This window comes from Ornithodoros turicata, chromosome 10, assembly GCF_037126465.1.
Source record: "Ornithodoros turicata isolate Travis chromosome 10, ASM3712646v1, whole genome shotgun sequence".
Classification (NCBI taxonomy): Eukaryota; Metazoa; Arthropoda; class Arachnida; order Ixodida; family Argasidae; genus Ornithodoros; species Ornithodoros turicata.
In genome coordinates, this window is record NC_088210.1 from 16,077,997 (window position 1) to 16,099,705 (window position 21,709).

A 21,709-nucleotide genomic window follows, 5' to 3' on the forward strand; every position below is an offset into this window, starting at 1 on the left:
CGGAGAAGTAGTCCGTCCTGTAGCGCCGTCCTATTTGCGGTAGGATATATTTAATAATTAAAATTGTTACAGCAGGATATTTTAAGGCATTACAGCTTTGCAATCTAGAAGTGAAAATTGTACAATAGTACAAACTGTTACTTGACGATCGTGGTAGTGGGTATGTTGTTCTATGAAGTAACTTAAAACCCAAGAAATTCAACTTTAACCTGAAAAACACGTATTTTCCAAATATAATTTGTAACATCCGTAATAATTTGCAAAAAGTTAAAGAATTAATCACACAGTGTATTCCTACGCATCGTTTCAAATCACGCTTAGATCGTGATTGTTCGAGACCCAAGGAGAAACATTTGCTCATGGCGACAGAGTTGCTAGCCACGTGGGGTGAAGTTATTTGTACGCAAAACCGTACATTTGTGCTGGTAACGAATACGGAACATCTCTCGTAACTAATAGTGTTTATCCTTTCGGTGGGGGGAAGGTACGCTGCGGTTTGATCTTGGTAAGTGCGGTGTTCATTGGTATTTGTCATGCATTCTGGTGGCGATGCAAACCCACCATATTGTGTTTTCGTGCGGAGATACCTAAGCCTGATGCACTGTTGGTAGCGTATGATTGATCACAGTAAAATTTTAAATACCAGTATCGTTTGCGGGGCACCGTGGTAAAAGATATTGGCATCTGGTTTCCTAAGATTTTGAATCAGAGCGTCCATGCGTGTGAAGTAGCCTGAAAATCGTCCGTAGCTGCGCACGAATTTTGTTTGTTTTGCATCTGTACCGTATTTCGTTGTTACAGATTGTCTTCATATCTTCTCGATGTGTTCATATTGCTGCCTAGTTCTTTGCATCTCCTCTATATGACGAAAAAGAAAGAAAGAAAACACATAAACACGTGTGTGTTGGATATTCGAGCACGTCATTTAATCTGATCACGTCGTGTCAGAATCAAAATCAACAGGTAGTTGCGCAAAGGTTGTCATTGTGGGATATTTTTGTTTTTTGTTTTATAGTGAAATGTGATTCTTCATAATTTTGAGGCGAAACGCTGGGTAGCTGATATGTTCTGTTGCTAAATATAGTCTGCATGAGGCGCTTGTGTATGGCCTGTAATGGCAATCCCCCGCGGCTGTGTTTCTGCTTTCTCAGCTATAAGTACCGTCTCTTGCTTCTTTCTCTACTGCGTTTTCCTGTAGATTTCGTAGCGTAGTGTACACTACACTTTTAGGTGTGCTAGGTAGTAACTCGTTCAATGGGGGTCGTATTTACATGTTCGTATGTTCATCTGCTTCACAGCTGCATCTGCCTAAACACAACTCCGTACGCTCGCAGCCGGGGGTTTACCTGGATGTTGTCTAAGTTCAGAATAAAAGTATTCACGAATTTTTGCTTTGGTTGTTCATTATGCGTTTTATTTTGGAATCTCACACGAGACCACTACATACGAGGCCCACTTTATCTGGCATGCATATTATATGCATGCAAGATGATAGACATCGGTGGTAGGAAGAAAATATGATGGAAAATGCTATGGATATGTGTGAGACGCATAGATATGATCTGACCTTTCAGGTAAGACAAAATGTGTCTGTAAATGTTATTCCTCTCCTATGAGTCAGTTTTGGTCTGGAAAGAGTTGGAACTGACTTCTTTGTTCTCTGTGTCACATTTTGATCTTCAACAATCCAGTGCACGAAACTGGTAAAAGGATGTGACAACTAGCTGCACTTGGTGCAATATGTTTTTTGTTTTTTTTTTTTTTTTTTTTTTTGATTTTTAACCACAAAGGTACAGCACAGCTCTTGTTCTCCAGAATGGAATGTATGCACAAAACATTAATGTGCATGAAAGTTTTTTTTTTTTTTTTTTTCACATGTTAAAAGTCAAAGTGTCATCATATTTCACTTCCAAATTACGGATAAAAAGCATCATTGGATGCCTTCTTGAAGTTGAGAAAGCATAAACAGAAGCATGAGCCTACCAAGTATTCCTTGACCTTGAATAGAAGCTACCAAATCCATAGTGAAACAGTTACAGTGCTGCTCCTCATCAACCCCCGCGTTAGAACGGTTATGTAACTGTGTACTTTTTTTGTATCTCGAGAAAAATATTAGATAACATTTTCACCGCGTGTATTTTTATCTAGGCAAGTGATTGAACACAAATATGGGTAATGTAAGCCAAATTATTATAAACAACTGGGATAGGGGGTAGAAGACGTAAATGGATGCATACCATCTAGTCAATGTACTGTAAATGAAAACAGCTTTTTTTTTTTATTGAAATACCCTACAGTGCAGACAGGCATTGTAGTAGAGGTGTGGTACCATGGGCAGGATATTTATGTAGAAGTACTGAAAATAAAAAGGAAAACAATACATAGCAAAGTACATTAATGTGCATAGAATATACCAAGGTCATATTAATTACAGATCAAAGAATGCGAAAAAGAAAACATCACAGAATATTCCATTGCAAGTTTTATAATTTGTTACTGAAATGAAATTTTAGAATAAATTTAAAAAATAAATTAGTCATTTATGACTAAGAAATACATTGTTCCATATGCTGGGTGAACCAAGAAGATGTGCTTTATGATTTAGCTATCTCTTGGAGATGTTGGAGGAAAGTAACTGGAAAAGTATCAAGTACTCTTCTTTATTTGATACCTGTAACTGTACCAGTGTATTTTTCCGTAACTGTAACTCGGGTACTTTTTAAAAGTAACGTTAACAACCTTGGTAGCGTGGAACAGCAAACGTTAGAAGAGAGCATATTCACGCGTCTAACGTATATTTCTTGCCATAGACGGCTTTCAGAGTGGTCATATCACAGAAGAAAGCCTGTACACATCTGCGTCCTCCATCACGAGAACAATAGTGTGCTATCAATAGGAACACACTATTTCATGGCAGTTTCATCACACGTCTTCTCTACGATTCCGAGCAGCATCACGGGATAGAGGCAACAGCTAACGTGCTGATATCTTTGCTGCATGCGTCGTACGGACAGCCAGCTCGAGAGATTAGTTTGAAGGTTGCCGTATCTCCGAAGGTTCCATTCTGTATTGAGAGCTCACGGTGCTACGTAAGCGTTTATGCGTCTGCCAACGGGGCGGCATTGAGCAGAGGGATCTAGTTAAGTTATTCCCACTGAGCGAAAAGGAATGCTGCTGCTGCTGCTACGGACTTTACGCATGGTGAGATGCGCAGCCTTTATGTTTCCTCCATTGATAGGGTCGTGGAAAACACTGTTGTTCCGCTGTGCCGTCGCAAGTGGCGCACATTTTCGTGATTTCTTCTCTCTTGGGCCATTTTCTTAGTTTCGTTGCATGAAATTGGGCTAGAATCCAAGCTGTTTTGTGTGTATGATGCCAGTTCCACCCAATGTGCCAGAAAGACAAAATTAGTAGTCTACTCTGCTGGCAAATGTGTTGTCGTTAGCACCTTCTTCTGTCATGTTTTCACAATCTGGTTGCTCAGTGTGTCTGTGCATATTGTGCTTGTGTGAAGTTGTTTCTTCGGAGTGTGCGTTTTGCTACTCACGCCTGACCAGTGGAGAGACTATATGTTAAAAAGGAATGCATAGCCGAGAAGGTATTTAGTGGCCAAGACTTTTGTACTACAGTCATGTCACATATATCCGGACTGCTTCATTCCACATTGCAGATGACCCGTTTACTGCTCTGCCTTTTCCATTCTATTTTTGGCCACAACCTGAAGGGAAGAGAGTTCTGCTGTGTGCACCACCATTTTACGTTTAATCGAGGACCGATAATACCCGTAAAATGTCGATCCCTTCATCTGCTACTAACACATTCTTTGCTTCGCCTGTAACTACAACAGGTGCAGGCCATAACTGCCTCCCGTCTCCATTGTTATGACAGGCCTAATCGTTTTCGTAACGCCGTTTCAAATCGCCAATCCCAGGTGTAGTGCTAGCATGTGTTAGCACGCACACCTTGATTTTCGACACTGTGTGTGCGGTAATCTCCAAACAAAGTGTTCGGAGCTTTAGCCTGACATTAGCGAACGCTCAATTGTAAGCTTTCTCATGAAACCGGGGGCATCGTCCGCTTTCGAAAGAGATTTCGCACTTTCTCTCTTAACTCAATTGTTTTTGACCACTTCCTGTCGAGACAGTTAATTGTGGTCATGCAGAGAGGGAGACGAAAGAAGTAAGCCTGTACATCCTTGCAAGATAATTGTTACTCTTTTTTTTTTTCTCCACGTCCTTCCTTCCTTCCTTCCTTGTGGCTTTGCACCTCGCTCGATATTCAATCTGCTCCACTAGTCCAAGAGGACACTGAAGGGAGGGGGGAGAGAACAATGTTCCCCCTCTCCCAATTGACCCAAAATGAATTTGTAATGGGAGTGGGGGTTGGAGAGAGAGTCGTATCTTGGTCAGTCACTCCACCCTGCCTGGGAGGCAAGCAAGTTGGAACATAGGTACTGGTCTAGGGAAACAGGTTATGTATCAGGAGATGAGGTCACTGCGCCGGCAGTTGTGCATTGATCTCTGGCTCAGCACGATGTGGTGGCCGTCTGTGGCATAGGTGACGATTCCTGTGGATCCTTTACCCTCTCTGCTCTACCCTTGGATTATACTGCTCAGAGTTTTGGCAAGCTGCGACGTCGTCTGCAATGTAATTAGTCTGCCTTTGTGTTTTGTGGTGGTGGATCTCTGCTGCAATAGTCATGGTGGATGCATTTTTCTGTTGGCACGTGCTCACACCACCCTGGATGTCTGTCACCCGTGGTGGTGTACAAGCACAGAGAGGGAGGCACTTGCTATGTTGAGAGGGTTGTGTGCTGAAGAGGCATGCTGTGCTCATCTTGTGGCATCATTGTGTGTCATATTATTTGCGCTTCTTCATCATTCACTTGCAATCATTCGAAGTTACTTGTGGTGTGAGGAAGCATTCTTGTAACAATCGGTCGTTTGCTGACAGTGGTGTCCCAATGAAAGTTACAGGATTTGTGTGTCGTCCTGCCATCTTGCTGCTGTTCGAAACGTTGTCTAAAGCGATCCCTGTTTGCTTGAAACTCCACAGAATGTATGGCTGCAGAATTATGAAATTGAGACGTGCATTTGAAGGGAGGTCTCGCAGCGTGTTTGCAACGTAGAGGTAGAAATCTGGTATTGCAGTATGTGAAGCAGTCGTTCCGATATTAGTGAGAAACCTGCGAGGCTTGGAATGTGTGAAGTGAGCTAGCGTTTCGTTTCACGTCTGCTGAGATGTGTGGGTCTCTATGGTATCCACACGGGATTGATTTCCGTCAAATAAGAGTGAGAAACATATGCAAATTTGTCGTGCCCGCGAAGCAAGGCTGAGGAATCTGGATCACGACAGCAAAGGCCGATACCACCCTTCAGATAAGATCAGCTAATAGCGCCATAAGGTCGGGCTTACTGTTCCTCGTAAACGAACAAACTTTACTTGACACAGTTCACAAATAGGCATTTGAGGAAAACAGTCTGTGTAGGTGCAGTGGAGGTGATAAGAATTAGTGTCCAGAGTATTTCTGGAGGATAATTTTGTGCAGCAACACTAGGCATTCACAGTCTCAATATTTTTAGCTGCAAAGGTTCAGAGGAAATTTCCCTAGAAAAAAAATTCCATATTAGTCTGAATTCTTTGGGTTCAATTCTTTGAATTCTTTGGGGAAGGCAAAATGTGTTTCCGTTGTACACTTTCAGTGGAGTTGGTGTCCGTTATGTCCTCAGTGTAGGTTTGAGGGAAGCTTGATAGCATGTTCTTAAATCTCATTGCATTGATACACTTTGGCTTGGCCTCGATTGTGTCCATGTTGAAGTGTAGTGACAGCCTCGAAGACTCACTCCCAGTAGTTCTGCTATTGTACATTCTTATATATTTGTTTGCTTGCTTCATTTGTGTGCATGCAACATGAGATTTTCAAAGTCGTGAAGATTGTAGTAGTTGTCGTGATTGTAGTCGTGAAAGTTGTGGTCGTAGTTGTGGGCACTGCTACTGTTGTGCACAGTCGCGAATTCAATTTTTAATTTTTATTAATTTTTAATCAAATTAAATTTTTATTTAAATTTTAATTAATTAATGCAAATTTAAATAAATTAAATAATGAATTAAATAAATTAAAATTCTGGCATATTTGTGCATCTGTCGGATGGAACACTTCGCACAGTGCATTTTAATCGGCAGATTCCATCAAATTTTTCTTCCAGAACCGAGGGGTAACCACGATTTACTTGATCCGCGAATACTCTGGTGAATTTACTTTACGCTCGAAGAGTAAAAGCCCTACGTATACGTGCCAGTGACGTTGCCGTCTCTCTTCCGCAGGCATTTCTCCGTGACTTTGCGTGCCCCACGGGAACCACTCGCGGGCCAAAGGCAGGCAACCCATGGCCGGTCTCGGCCCTCGTGCGGCCGTAGCCTGCACCGTTCCGGCAGCTGCGCTTGTGCTCCTCATCTCCCTGTTCCTCTTTAGAAGAAGGCTGAGGCACAATCAACAGCACCCTCCCCAACTCGCAAGCGTCGACGAGCCTTTACTGGAGCCGGAAGCATCCACGGACACGCAGTCTCAAAGGCCAGACCAGGATACGCCGCTCTCTGTTTGCGATTCCGATATCATGGCCCTGAAGGCCTCCACGGATTTCGTGGAAGATGAGGCCCCCTCTCCCGAGCTGCTCAGGAACGAGGACGACGACGTTCCGAGCAGGGAAGGGTCGGTGGATTCCGCCCTGTGCGAGAGTCTGGTCAGCTCGAGCGCGGCGGAGTCTCCGAAATTTGTAGATAAACAAAACGAACAAAGGGAGGAAGAGGACAGAGTGGCCAAAGACATGTCGACCCTCTGCTTAGATGCGGATGAAGAAGACGACGGAGTCGAGACGGATGCGAGGATGCCAGCCAAGACGGAGTCATGCGCGGAGGATAGCAAACAAGAAGTGATACAGGAAGAGGAGGAGGAGGTGGTGGCGATAGTGTCCCCTGTGGGTGACAGTGATAGTGGGACCTGTGTGGATAGCAGTGCACAAGAGAAAGCTGTGTCAGCAGTTACTTGTGACGGGGACAATGTTGCCAGCTCAGAAGGAAGAGCAGCAGACGACAGCACGGGTGATGCGAGCCTATCTCTACAGACGGCCTTCTCTGATGCGCACAGTGAGGTGAGGATCATTCACTTCGTTTCCTGCTGACCCTTGCTGTTGTTGCGCCAGGCTGTTGTTGCCAAAAAACGCAGAATCAATCAATCAACCAATCATTTCCTGCTCGTTGCTTGCGTTGTCACACAAAACAGTTTCTCTGGACACGCTACTTTTGAGTTTTCTTTGTAATGCAGGTGCTTTTTGTTGCAGTTGCTACCTTGCATACATGCCAGATATGCAGAACAAGTATCAACCCTGTACTATTCAGATGGAGTTACTGTACATATATATATATACTATACTATATTCTGTGTATATACCATCCATACCATATAACCATACTATATATATATGTGTGATAGTCACTTAAAGGGACTATTGCATCCAGGAACGTATGTATGAGACCGATACGGTAATGTTCGTCACCGCTTCACAGTCACCCTGGCCAAGTTCCTCTTCTGAAAACGGCATGCATATTAAATAAATGAGTTTTAAAGATTTGTACTCCCTCTGCAGCTAACACTGTGATGACGTAAGCCATGCACACGAATGGGAGTGCAGCGCAGGAGATTGTCTCCGAGGTCGTCTGCTCGGCGTTCGCATCGCAATATTCGCTGCGAGATCGACGTATAGGGGGCGACACTGTCACCTTTCTAGTGTGGATAACACGTGGGCCGATGTTCGGAGTTGATGGTTCTTTTCCGTAATTCTTGCGTATATTCACCGGAAGATCACTTGTGCTGCGAGGGTATGGTACTGTTCGGCTCCCCAATGCTCCATCTACTGCGCTGAATGCGGAATAAACGTGTAAAAGCCGATGACGCATCCACACTACAGTAATTCTTCATTCTCCAACCGCTACCTGATTGGTCTCGTCCGCACAAAAGGGTGCTCGCTGATTGGCCTTGTCCTGGTGACGTTTCCAGAGAGGGAATGCCAGAATACTCTCAATATGTGTCGTCTGCTCTTGCCGTGTGTTACATCAAACTGCACAGGAACAAGGCCACCAATTATTTTTTTCTTCTTCTTCTTTTCTTTTTCTTTCTTCTTTTCTGTCCTTTCTCCTTTTTTTCTTTTGAAAGAACGCAGCCTTCCCGTCTGGTTCTTTCTGTCCTTGTCTCTCTGCTGCGTAAAACTTCAACTACCCCGTTTCTCTACCTTAGCCACCAAATCGCGTCAGATTTTCGGTGTTATTATCGGTGATGAACGCGGAGTAAAACAGCACTATAGTTTCGGAATCGACCGGGACAGATGCGATAGTCCGTTTAAAGCTTGGTACAAACACTACCCCGGTATTTGTATACATCCAGCTTAGTCATCCACAAATACATGGGAAGCAACAAAATCGTGGTAACAAGAATCAAAGCCTCCTTGCGCTAAGTAAAATTCGGCTTCACGTCATCGGTAATCGTCTTGGTCTAACAAATGGCACAGTGTCTGAGCAGGTGCAAAGTGACGCAGCGGGATTCTGTAGAACTGTTGTTGCCAAGGTCCATCTGCAGAATCCCAACTGGTAATTGTAGCACAGGGTCGCTGAGAACCACAATTATCGACCATAGGAATTGCATAGAGCTACAGAGAAGTCTATTGTGCTACAAATCGACGTACAGCTTTTTGAGATATCTGAATTACGCAGTATAATTATACGAAGGAAAAAGAGACCTACTCTGTCCTGCAATGTGTAAAAATCTGTCGGGTGTTCCTTCAAAGCTTAATGTGCTGTGAAAGGCTCATGGGAGCCTATACGAATTATCGGGTTGGGGGAGGGGGCGTGTCTAATGCACTAGGACGTGCACGTATAACGCTGCTGTCATTTTATTGAGGGTACTAAGAAGACTATACTGGCTGAACAACAGTTACAAGCCATTGTAAAGCCGCGATGTTTCAGGGGGCCCTAACAGGTCTCCTCATGAAAATGAATTCCGACATTCGCCCGTTCGCGATTTCTTGGTTGGGGGGTGTAGCAGTGAAGTGTATGGAGTGGCTGTTGGGAGTGTTTGTTTAGCTGTTTTTTTTTTTCTCTTTACTTTTTTCCCCCCTTGCCACGGCTGCCCTTTCAGATATTCACCATTCTCCTTACGACCACCTGTTAGCACTATAACATTACATAAAGCCGACACAAATTAATTTGCCTTACTCATACGTTCTGGCCTCGCGGTCCAACAGCTGAACAGATAATTAGGTTTCTGTCACAGCAGTTTGACTTTTGTACCGGCCACGATTCTCCTTCTGCTCATGCAGCACGTTTCCCAGCACAGGTGCAGCTCGCATCAAATTCCGCCGCAGCGGCGTCTCGGAGAGGGGACATTTCGCGTAAAGCGGCCGTAAATCTTCGTTGCGTGCTGCCTGCATGTGCCTGCCTTCACATGCGGCTGCCCTCCCTTCCTTTGAGAGCCTGTGGAAACAGCTGTACATTGTCCCTCTGCTCTTTCTTCCTCTCTCCGACTCTTGACGCAAAAGCTGTTCCCTTCCACGTTCAGTGCTGCAGCAAGTCTTGGTAGTGTCGATACACCGCGAGTGGCTTACGGGAAAAAAAGTGCAATAATGTGCTGTACAGAGGCAGAACTGTCGTGCATGCATCGATGCCTCAGCTTCTCGCTCGACGAGGACCGCCTGCTTCTCATGGAAGAGATCCTCGAGCAAGAGATGCAGGATAATTGCGATGTAGATGAGGTCTACTTGGACGAGGCTCCATACGTGGACGTCTACTTCAGCTTTGTGGGCTTGGTGAGCACTCCTAGACATTCTTAGGGTTCTTAGTTTTCGGGTTTTATGATTTTTCGAATTCGAGAGGGAAAAATCGGGTGATATTTAGACACGAGAAATCGGGGGGGAAATCGGGCGCTATGATCTGTGTTTCGTATGTCACCGGGGGATTTTCGGGTAAAACGGGAGGCATATGAGACGAGCCACTGCTGTGACACTGGGATGAGAAACAAGAATCTTTATATTTCCGCTCTGAGCTGGGGTAGTGAATGATCGCAGTATTCAAACACTTGCCCGAGCTCCACAAAAGCTCATCTTCGACTCCCGCAGGAGGGGATCATAAAAGGAGGACAAATAGGTTGTCACAAATAGCTCTCTTTGCTGATATTACGATTCACTTTTCCGACAGTTTACAGAGAACGACAAGTTGAGGGACTGCGAGGATTTCAGGTAGATATCGGGTTTTACCCGAATTCTTGAAAGGTTGTTCGGGGGGGGGAACTATTGTGAAATATCGGGTTTAACCGGAAAACGAAGGGAACCCTAGACATTCTGCTAGAGGTTGAAGGCTTACTGTTTGTGTGCTGCGAGCTGCTTTGACAGAATGGATCTTTAATGGCCTGTTCGGAGAAGTGACAGCTACCTCGATAATGCGAGGTTTCAAGGAGCACTTCGGTGCTGTGCATTGAAGGTGCTGTACACCAAATATGATTTAGCAAAGCACAGTTTCTGGAAGTGAGAACGACAGTATGCACATATGGGTTCGGTTTCAGAATGATTTATGTGTTGGCCTACACCTTTGAGGATGTCACGACAGTGTTTTGAGGATTACTAAAGTTTAGTTAAGGATATGTGGCTGCTGGTGGTAGGTTTCAAATATAAATGGACGTCTGCAAACTTTATGGAATTATTTTGAGGTTTCAACAAACTTTACGGGTGTTAATCATCAGGAAGAATAGTGTGATGAATAGCAGCCATTTTGCTCGTGTTTTGTGGTTTGTTCAGGCTTCTGCTGGAGAGCTCGTCACCTTTTCAGGAGCGGCTGAATGAAGTTTGCTATAGTGCATGAAGTTGTGGTTGTCACTTCTTTGAACTAGATATGGGGGTGTATCACGATTAATCGTGAGGAATGACACAATGATGAAGTCTAAAGTGATTTTGTGATCAGAAATATAAACCGCATTAACTACAGCTGCAAACATGAGTAGAATACTTTGAGGTCTGACGATGATGGTTTAAGATCCCCTCTCTCTCTTCTTGCAGCTGTCACGTTATGCGATTTCTTTGTAATCCGAGCAATGTCATCGTCAGTTCAGTGTTAGTTATTTAATGGACAATAAGTTGCTAGGCAACTGAGCACGCAACAAATAATGTCAGGCAAAAAGATAAATGTGGGTCAGAAGTGGAACCCGTGGCCGAAACAATAGGTACACATACTCTCTGAGAACCAAAGCAAACCAGAACACTATTTACTGGCTCTAAGTTCTCTTCCAAATCTGTCATTTGTTCTCCTCAGCTTGTGAATAGAAGAGGAACAACAAAAATTACAGACCTCTATCTGTCATGTTTGTCTACAACATCTGGTGAGGTATACTACTGCACAAGATATGGTTGCTTGTAATGCCGGTTTCTCGAAAAGAATGTGCCTGGCTTGTCACAATAACGAAGCACCTTGCATTTCACGTAACAATCCTTGCGATTGTGTGACGGAGCTCAAACCAGCTGCTGGCATTCTGATTCCAAGTATCATTCACTAAGAAAATTAGAGGACATGTCTGTTGTGGTGTTTCTACAAGCATTCATCCGCTTTCAACATAGGTAGATAGGTTTTAACTACCACACACTCTCTCTCACATCATCTTTCCCATAATCATCTCCGACACACTCACCATGGTTTTGGCGCTCTATGGCCTTTGTTGCCTTTGTGCCATTAAACACCTAATCAATCAATCAATCAATCAGCTCTCAACATGAAGCAATGAAATGCATTGTGCCTGGGTGATGAAGTCTGCTTGCGGAGAGCAGGTCGAAGCAAAAGAAGAATACTTTTTTTCCCCTCGTAGCAGGTTGTTAGCAACATAAAATCTAAAGGAAGTTGTTTTTGTGTTGTTGAGCGCTTCTCAGAGGCTGGTAAAAGCTGTTTTGCTGCTTTGTGTGCCGTTTTGCTTTTCAAGCAGACTACATGAAAAAACAAAGGTTGCTGCTGCAGCATGTCAGTTGGAATTGTCGCTCTGCGCGTGAGTGCAGTGTAGTGTAGTGTAGTGTGGTGCGGCAAAGTGGGGACTGGGGGTAGAGAAAGAGAGAGCTGGCACTATATCGCGAAGCAGGGGCATCCTGCAAAGGCTGGTAGCCAATCGCAGGAGCCTTCCACGGATGAGTGGGCGGTCCCAATTGTAGGACTTAAGCTGTCACTGACTATAGTTTCTCAATGTACGAAGAGCCTACGCTATGCGAGTATTCCAGCTGCCTGCACAGCTCCTCAGATTCCCTCTCTCCCCTATTGCCTGCAGAGTGACCTCTTTGGTCCCTCTCCCAGATAAGAGGGTAGCAGCACGAGGTTTCTCTTGCGAACCTGAACGGAGTACCATACCAGTCTGTGAATACACTATTATCACCGCCTTGTGATTGGACAGACCGCTGTAGCGTGTAGCTATCTCGAAAGCTTTTGACGACGTCACAAAGTACAATGGTACATAGTCCTACTCAACTCACACTTTGTAGTCTGAGCAATGTCAAGCAGTGTGCACCTCCCACGTAGTATACAGGGTGTCTCACGTAACGTGTCAATAAAGGCCTACTCGCGGGCGGGCCTAAAGGGGAAAAGGGCGGGCCTACTCCTGCAGAAGTTCTATCTGTTGTGCAGCTCGCCAGTCTCTCAAGAGTATCATTGCAGCGATTAGTGAATTTCCCCCATTTTAGCAGTGTTTACTTGCTTACGGCCTAAATGTACAACATAAATTAATTACGTGAATAAATTACGTTACCATATTATTGTTATGTGTTTCTTTCAGGGACGTATTCTTAAGGTAGCACGGAAGTAATTTTTAGCACCCTGTTTTCTTTCTGTAAAACTGTTGAGTAGGCCAGTAAGATGCAGCATGAGAAGGAACTCACCCTACAGAGTCATAATTATCAGAGAAGTTGAATTTATGCGCCTCAGTACCAGCCTGTCACCTTGTGCTGACAACATACCGTCTGCATTCGCTGATTAGTTAAGAGAAATGTTGTCTGCTAGTCAGCTGTGCAGGGCTCTGAAGAAGTATTGCACACAGGGAAACTCCGGTGGGACAATGAAATCCTCCACGCAGACAGTCACCCGTTCAATCTCTAATCTCCCCTGAGGTTACTGGTCTTCCTGCTACAAAAGGGGAGAAAGCCCTCAAAGAAAAAGAAAAAGGCAGGCGCTGACGTGGACTGACCGCGCTGACGTTATGGCGTCATCGGTCGTCCTTCTCTTTCTCGTTACACCCCACAGGGCGAGTCGAGAGTGACCGTGCGCGGCTGTGTTTGTGTACTTTTTTTTGTTTTGTTTGTTTGTTTCTGGAAAAAAAATTTATGCAACAAAACGTTTTGTGCTGTTCAGCAACCTTACACATATACTTTAATCAGATGTATTAAACTGAAAACAATTGGATGGCCCTCAGTACTCCTTCAAACAATCCTCGTACTCGACCATCCACTCATGCTGTTCACCCTGACTCTGAACGCCCCCGGAGCGGAGGAAGACCTCCACGCTTTCCTCCAGTAAAACACAGCTCCGCCGGAGTTTCCTCAAATGTGTCCTCAAGTGGAGGCGCACTCCTTTCCTCTGCTCATTGGAGTTGAGGTGGGATTGTCGAGTCGAGGATCGTTTGATGATACAGCCATCAATCAGTGCTTAATTTACGTTGCTTTGTGTAAGAAGTCCTGGTTTCGACACAGGGCTCGAGTGACAGTGGCAAGGGGAGCAGCGACATTCACGTTGGGTCGGACTCTACCCCCACTATTCCAGAGGATCTCCCCACGGTGTACGAGTTTGAGCTTCCTCAAGATCTTTGTGGCCGCCTCATTGGACGAGGAGGGCGCAATGTTGCTGCCATCAAGGATCAGTCCAATGCCAACGTGTTTGTTCGACGACACCCTTTCAATCCAAAGCTCAAGCTGTGTGCTGTTGAAGGTAGGTTTGAGCTTTCCTCTGTAATCCGGGGGCCATCGCCTGCTTGTTTGGGCATTCCTGATGGCCACTGATTTGAAACGAACCACTGAAAGATACGCCACTAAAACTGTGTGTTTCTAAAATACTAACACATGTACAAAGATATAGAGTAGTATGTCTTATGCAGGCTCATTAGCAGTATTAAAGATGAACAGTACGCTATGGTCAGCTGTCTGTGCAGCTCCTTAGTTTCCGTCTCTCCCCTATTGCCCATGGAGCAACCTCACTTGTCTGTCACTGAAATAAGGGGTTACCATCTCTGGGCGTGGGACGCGTGGTTTCTTCGGTGGGACACAAGCGGGGAACCTTGTCAGCCTATGACTCCCCCCATTTTTGCTTTGTGACTTGAGCACAGTTCCCTGCGAAGTCGGCCCAGGGTGAACGACCCCCTCATGACCATGGCAAGCAGTTCCATCATCACCACCAGAATCAAGCTTTACCTGTTCCCCTGTGCAGAGAGAGGGCTATAGTGTCGAAATCCAAAATGACATTTTCGTTCACGTGATGACATAGTGTCTGTGTTCATGTCATGTGACACTCATAACAAACTTGGTCAAAAAGCTTGAGTCGTTTCATGTTGCACTACAAAATAAAGAACATTCTAGCGTCGCACATATTGGAATTGAAAATCTGCCAAATTTAGCCCGTAGAAACTGGAACCGCCAGATGTGCATGCCATTACAGTAGGCGATCGATGACTCAAATATATTCAGGGTATTTGAGGAAGTGTTATTCAAATCGAATATAACATACGTGGTCGCTATACAGGGTGTTTGGTTTCATCATTTGATTTCTTAAATAAAACTCTGAGAGCACTTAAGGATTGTACTACTGATTGTACAATCTCACTTTTTGCCCAAAAGCTTCTAATAGAGAAGTTATTTAATGAATTATGGGTAATTAGTGATCTAGTTTATGCATATTCCCTTCGAGAGAATGTCCACCTGGCCGTATAATTCACCTGCAAAAATGGCACTATCTACTCCGATAGCTGCTCCAACAGCCCTCAAAATGTCTAAAACTGCCTCGATAGCTTAGTAATACATATGTAGATAGGTACGAATTTATTTTTAGAACGCTTAAATTCTCATTATAAGTTGTCAAATCTTGATGTTGACTCAAAAGCAAGAACATGTTTTTGCATTCAGGTACCCAGGGTGAAGTGAAAATGGCTCTTGAAATGATAAGAAAAAAGTTCCCACTCAACACATATCCAAGCGTCACACTGGCACAAATCAACTTGCTACCGTACATGGAAGTTCCCCTCCCGGAAACGTTACAGGTACGTGTACACGACCTAAGGTCGTTTGGAATCGGCATTTTTGTGACACCTCTGTAGTGACTATAACTGTAGCGATTCACAAGAGCGGGATTCCCCAGAATGCTACAGCGGAAGATGCGAAAAACATCACAGCTTTCTGGTGTCATGTGAGCGCGGGCCCTCAATGTCGTGTCTTCACATACACTGCTAACAGTGGGGAATATCCTGCCAAAAGATATTGCGTAGCAGACGACAGGAAAAGACGCTGATGGTGTCGTCTGCTAAGTGTTGTCCGCCAGGTGCGCAGTAGGCTACTCCCGGTATTCCAGCACCGTGTGAAACTTGGGCTTCATGAGCAGGGTTTTCGCATTTTTTTTTTCCACTAGAACCTTTTGCGAGAATGTCACAAATTCTGATTTTGAATGTTTGCTGGATCTTGCACCTTTGAACAAGTTAAGGCGGACTCATGCGGTCTAGTTAAGATTCACTTCTAAAGAGAATTGAAGGAATTAATGTAATCAGCACCAGTATGCAGAACATGCTAACAAACGACAAAGCCATTATTTTTGTTCGCTGAGCATCCGGAAAACTGCAGTAAGCTTGTCGAATTTGTTGATTGCAATCAATTTCCCGACTGTTATGGGAATGACATCATTTTGGCCCAAATATCGCGTCCAGGCGTGCTGAGAGGAGCGATTTTGTCGCATCTCCCACAGACTCCCGTGCATTGAAAATTTTACAAGCCTTAATACGCAAAACATTTGTGGGTCGCATCAGGCCTTCAAAAATACGTCATTCCATAGACAAACTCGAGGGGATCACGCCTGTACCTGTTTCGTGTCGAAATTTATCGAGGTTTACGAGAACCCTGCTAACAAAAATTCCCCATAGACTGTCTTAAAGAAGTGACTCCGCCTCAAGCTACTGCAACAGGAGTCGACTGACAGTGCACCATTAGAAGGCCTTTTATGACCTTTCATGGCGTTCTTCCCACAGCTGAACCTGCCAGAAGGCGTCACATGCGACGTGGTACTTACGAGCATGGTGACGGCCGGCCATTTCTTCCTGCAGCAGCCGACGCACCCTACATATCCATCACTGGCGCGACTGGACCAGTGCATGTTGGCTTGCTACTCTCAGGTCAACACGCCGCCACTGCCACAACCCGCTGAAGGTTAGTGTTTCCGAAAGTCCTTAAAGCAGTACAGAGGGCCATCAAAACAAAAAAAGTTCAGATTATGACGTCTGATGAATGTGTGTGTGTGTCATTTTACCGACTAGCGGGAAATGTTTTGATGTGTGCAATTTGTTTCCCAGAAAAAAAACATACATAAACATGGCTCCGCGCGTTCACCCTTAACTCGCCATTCCGGGTGTAACGAGGAGGAGAAGGTGTGATGCCACGTTGCTGATGACATTATAAGAAGAATTCGTTCTGGTTTGCTGGTCAGTGGGGGGTCAGCGCTCTGTCCCTTTTCCGCCGTAAACCAGTTCTGCCAGTTCCTCCGGAGAATTGGGCGTAGAAGGAGGGGCCGCATAATGACCGAGCCAGGAGTAGCAAACAGCCGAGTGGCAGACAGCATTTCTCTGGACCAATCAACGAGCCGTGTGGCGTCAGCGCGAGGTCCCAGGCAGATCACAGGCTGGTACTGCTCTCCACCGCTGTTGCGCACCCTAATTTGCGGTGCACCCTAAATTCAATTTCTGCAACAATTACACGACTCTGTGGTGCGAATTACTTCTCACGGTGCATCTTACTGGCCTACTTAACAGTCTTATAGGAAGAAAACAGGGTGTTAAAAATGACTCCTGTGCTACTTTAAGTGCCCTCTGTGTGACTGCTTTTCATTGGTTGTTGCGAATGCGGTCTATCGTTGGTAATCACGCTTACTAAATTTGTTTCTTACTACAACAGCAGGCATCATCTGCGCGGCTCAGGTGATGGGCGGATGGTTCAGAGCACTAGTCGTCGGCGTCTCGGAGGATGGCGAGGAATGCGATGTGAAGTTTGTTGACTACGGGGGCTATTTGCACTTATCCACTTCATACCTCAGGCAGATCAGGTGGGTCCTTGAACATTTATTAAAGGGGTACTAAAATGCGGAAACAACTAGCTCTCAAACGAAAGTCCGTGTTTCAATCAGTATAATGTGCCAGCAAAATTAGTTCACACAATGCTACCATTTAGAAGAAAAATGCAATGAAAACAGAGCCCTCTTTGGCGGCAACAAATGGGATTCCCAGGATGCAAAGATTGGCGGCATCCAATGAGACAGCAAGACAGCAGCAGAAGTGCACGCATACCTGTCGTGGCCGTGTGGATTTGGAACGGGTCCGATCGTAGTGTTCCGTATATGCGTACTGCTGCATTTTTCAATACCGATTCACTGAATTGTTAGCCCACAACAGTTCTCGTGAATTTTCCACCGAAAACACTTATATTCACGTCCTTCGAACAGCGACGCCAGTCCGATTAGCAACGCGCGCCGTGTGTTTCACCGCGACCGTCCCATGGCGTGGCACGCGCAGCATGGACTAAAAACACCGGTGCACGAGCTAAAACGCCTGTTCACTGCTTAGCGCCGAAGCAAGAAAGAGTCCGGTATAATTTCGATTGTAGCTCCGTAACGGAATCAAAGTTTTGAATTATGATAACATGTACGAAAAGAACATGGCGTGTAATGTGATCTGAAGTGAACTTGTTTTTGCATTTTAGTGCCCCTTTAAATCTTATTTATGCTTGCCCACCTCTGTTGTGAGAGCACTGGATATCACGTGGAACCTTATGTTTTCGGGCTCTTATGTTTTGCCCCCAAGTCCGGTGGTAAGAGTCCGGTTTTGTGTTAGAAACTGTAACACGGTAAACAAGGCAAAATGAAACAGAGAAAGAAACGTGCGTGATAGCAAAAGAAAAGAGAATGCCTGTGACAGTTTCATTTTTTAGATAGCATGAAAGTGCAAGTGATAACATGCCACTTTGGAATGAGTTTCATTCCCTTTCCGATATGGTTCCAGAATAATCAGAAGGTGCTTGTGGTCCGTTCAATGTGCAAACACTGGGAGGAATAGATGTCGATTAGAAAGCTTCTCACGCTGCTTATGAGATGTTGTGTGTGTCTTCGAGGGATTTTAGTGTTTATTAATCACTTGTTTATTTACAGGAGTGACTTCATGACCCTGCCCTTCCAGGCATCCGAATGCTACCTTGCAAACGTGCAGCCTGTAGAAGGTGAGAAGTCCGCTACTATCTACCGCCGAGTGACCTCCACAGTTTTTATTAGCCTTTTGTCAGATGCAACGATAGAGGTCTGTGCTCCCACACGCATTGTTCTTTGTCTGCGCAGGTAACACTTGGTCGGTGGAAGCGTGCGCCATGTTTGAGGACTTGGCCCAAGGTCAAATCCTTCAGTCACTCATCGTGGGCTACGCCGAGAACGGCATTCCCTACGTGCACTTGTACAGGATTCAAGGCGTTTCGGTTAGTTGGAACACCACCTAAAACCGCGGGGAACTGAACACATCAGCCCTACCGTGCAAAAATACCTTAATTTCATGCGTATCAGCCGCAGTTTATGCACGATTTTTTTTTTTTTCACTGGAGCTTTGCAGCTTATCCACCGGTGTGGCTTATCTGGTGACTGTTTTTCCCTGGTGTTTTCCCCGTATGCCGGTTTTAACGAAAGGGCCAACAGTGTCTCTGGAACAGCACCGCCTTGCCAGTGCACAAACAATGTGTAACAAGGAACATGTCCACATTCGAGTAGACTGACCTTCTTGGTGCTTTCCCCCAAGCAGATTTAACGAAAACTGGTGACAGTGGCTCGTGTCTTCTGGAAGGCCACTGACCCACCGATCCATGAAAAACACGCAACAGGGGCACAATCCGATCTTGGTAGAACGCTACAACTGACCCCCTTTGTTGTACACCACGCTGACCCCAGAGTATGGACCACAGGGTGTATGGCCTTCTCTATGGTCTCCTTTGGCGCACAAATTAGTCTCGTGGTATTGCCCGCAGCTTAGTTGCCCGAAAATCTTCAAAACGTTCCTAAAAACTGGTCTTGCGGCTTATACGCGTGAAATTACGGTGCATTCTCGTGCCGAGCGGAATGGTGAGATGACGTTCGAATGAATATCGATGCCCAGTAGCGTAAAATGTTGGCAAAGTACGCTAAAACTCATTCTATGCGCATATTCCTGTTTTCCTGTACTTTTCTGCCACTGTTATCAGTATTTCTCTGGGCTTTAAACTAGTGGGGCAACATCAGTTAAGAAAATTTGCGAAAATACCAACTCTCGCTGTGTTCACCTTTCTGGCGCCTTGCTAGCGTGACGACACATTTTTTCGCTTCGCCGCAGAATGTCTTCATCAACCGAGAGCTGGTGAACCGCAGAGCTGCAAGATGGGTCGAGCTGACGCACTGATCCGTCGGAAGAGCACGATGTTTGGTTTTATGTGGATGCAGCAGTCGTCGAACCGCCAAGACAATGTCAACACTATCCTCCCTGGGCCCCACCTCACAAGAAAGAAAGAAAAAAAAAAAGAACGGCATGCCAGGTTCCATGTACAGGAGAAGACAACTCCCGCATGAGGGATCGGGGGGAAAGAGCTCAGGAAGCAGGTAGTGATCTTAAAGCTTGAAAGTCTCTGTGTAGATTGAACTGGCAGCAGAGTTTGGTTTGCACACCTACCAAGCGAAGAGGTCAGTTATTTTGTTCACTCGGTGCCACTACATCAGACGCCAGATTTTTTTTCAGTCAGTTGTTCATATCTCTGGTGCTATGCAGGAAAGACTTGAAGCAGCTCTGTTGGAATATTTTTTTTTTAATATACTTCTTTTTGGGATGTCCTCCGAGGGTTGTGTGCGCTGAAGCTGCGTGTGTTCACAGGAACAAAGTCATATCAGTTTACTGAGTTAAGTTTTACAGAAATTCGGTGAGGAAAATCTGTGGTTCTTTCGCTCACCAAGAGTAAGCGGTTTTCTGTGATATTTTAAAGAGACACGCTGAAAATTTCTGGGAAACAAAATTCTCATTTTTTCTGCATTCAGTGAACACCACACCCTGTTTATTTTTTATTTTTGGCTGCTAAAACTCAAGTTTGTTGTAATAAAGTGCCAGGTACATTGGGGAAAGGGATTCAGGCAGCCACAGACATTGAGCAGTTTAACATGAAACTGCAGGGAATAAACGCGAGCAATTTCAAGCTTTCAGTGTACAATTGTTTTCGCCAACCACATTAAAGAAACTACCAACGTACAGATATCAGTAGTTTTTGGTCAGTGCAAAGTGATTAGAGAACCTCGTAACTACATACGAAGACTGTCGGATCAGGCACTGTCAGTTTGTAGTGGAGGGTGTGTACACTGGAGTGGTTCTTGTTTTGGTTCCACAGCAGCACCATATTCCCATCACATGTGTCTGGCAGTGACTTTTATTGCTCGTCCATCGTACATGTGTGCACACTTTTCCTAGAAACAGATACTGCTTTGTATGAGGGGTTTCATTTTTGTTGTCTGTATCAGTATACCAACACCTAGCCTACACCAGCTTGCTTGTGTTGTTTCCTTGTTCTACATTAAATTTGCACATTCATTTAAGACCACTCAGAAACGTGGCAGCGATCACAGAGTGCTTGTCCGCACGTTCGTAAGAGTAGGGGTTCTTCTTCACCCGTTGTAACTGTTGTAGTGTAGTAATTTGGATTTCATATTATTGGTCCTAACGTCAGCTTATTACCGTTTTTCCATGTGATACTCAAAGTGTACCGAATAATGCTGTCTGAATTTACTGTGGCCTGCTTTCGCAAGTTGTATTGTAATTGGAAACAAGTGCACGCAAACGATCATGGGTGGGAAACAAACTTCAGCGCACACAACTCGAGAGGTTTCCCTTCACAGGTCACTAGACAGTTCGTGTACAAGTGGTTTTGCTGTAAATACTACGTTTGTTTTCTTCTTTGCATTAGTGATACTAGAATTGTTAGCACTTTTGCTTTCGAGTAGTAAACGTTTGCCGCAGCTTTAGATCTTGCCTGAAAAGGCGTATCAGCACGTTGGATGCTGCTGTTGTGTACATAAATAGGGTGTGCAAAGTTGTTAACGAAAAGAAAAAAAAAAACTCTTTATGGGGTGTTCAGTGTCGCTCAACAACAGTGCTGTCCTGTTGCTGTCCCAGTATTTTCTTAAGCTCACCCCTGTACAAGATGTAAAGGTATGCAAAAGATAAGCTTCCTTTCTGTTTTTTGCATTCTCATGGAATGCCTAGGGTTTCTGCAAAGCCATTACGCGCCTTCTTGTGGAATACGTGTATGGGAGTACATGGTTATTTAAATGTGTTCTGACTGTGAGGAATAAAGTATTTTTCTCATTTGTGGTTTGTATGTTTATTTCCTTTTTATCTTATCACTCTAACGTGCAT

At 44.8% G+C, this 21,709-nt stretch overlaps 1 protein-coding gene across 3 annotated transcripts; it reads left to right on the forward strand.

Annotated features, from left to right (window-relative positions):
• The first annotated feature begins 338 nt into the window (after positions 1–338).
• On the forward strand, positions 339–21,660 carry LOC135370675 (A-kinase anchor protein 1, mitochondrial-like). 3 transcript variants are annotated; one of them, XM_064604463.1, is made up of 9 exons: positions 339–505; positions 6,325–7,148; positions 13,755–13,989; positions 15,177–15,310; positions 16,286–16,463; positions 17,205–17,352; positions 18,451–18,518; positions 18,634–18,767; positions 19,649–21,660. In XM_064604463.1, the coding sequence occupies exons 2-9, from the start codon at positions 6,387–6,389 to the stop codon at positions 19,712–19,714; spliced, it is 1,725 nt and encodes a 574-aa protein (XP_064460533.1). In that variant the 5' UTR covers positions 339–505; positions 6,325–6,386; the 3' UTR covers positions 19,715–21,660. The 3 variants fall into 3 exon arrangements, with proteins under 3 accessions (XP_064460533.1, XP_064460534.1, XP_064460535.1); XM_064604464.1 differs by lacking the exon at positions 339–505 and adding an exon at positions 3,023–3,201; XM_064604465.1 differs by lacking the exons at positions 339–505; positions 6,325–7,148 and adding an exon at positions 9,604–9,854.
• The last annotated feature ends 49 nt before the right edge of the window (positions 21,661–21,709 follow it).

Coding starts and splice junctions, on each gene's coding strand:
- LOC135370675 (XM_064604463.1), top strand. CDS start 6,387: ATGGCCGGTCTCGGCCCTCGTGCGGCCGTAGCCTGCACCGTTCCGGCA. Junction 15,311..16,285: donor CCCTCCCGGAAACGTTACAG/GTACGTGTACAC, acceptor TTCTTCCCACAG/CTGAACCTGCCAGAAGGCGT. Junction 18,768..19,648: donor ACAGGATTCAAGGCGTTTCG/GTTAGTTGGAAC, acceptor GCTTCGCCGCAG/AATGTCTTCATCAACCGAGA.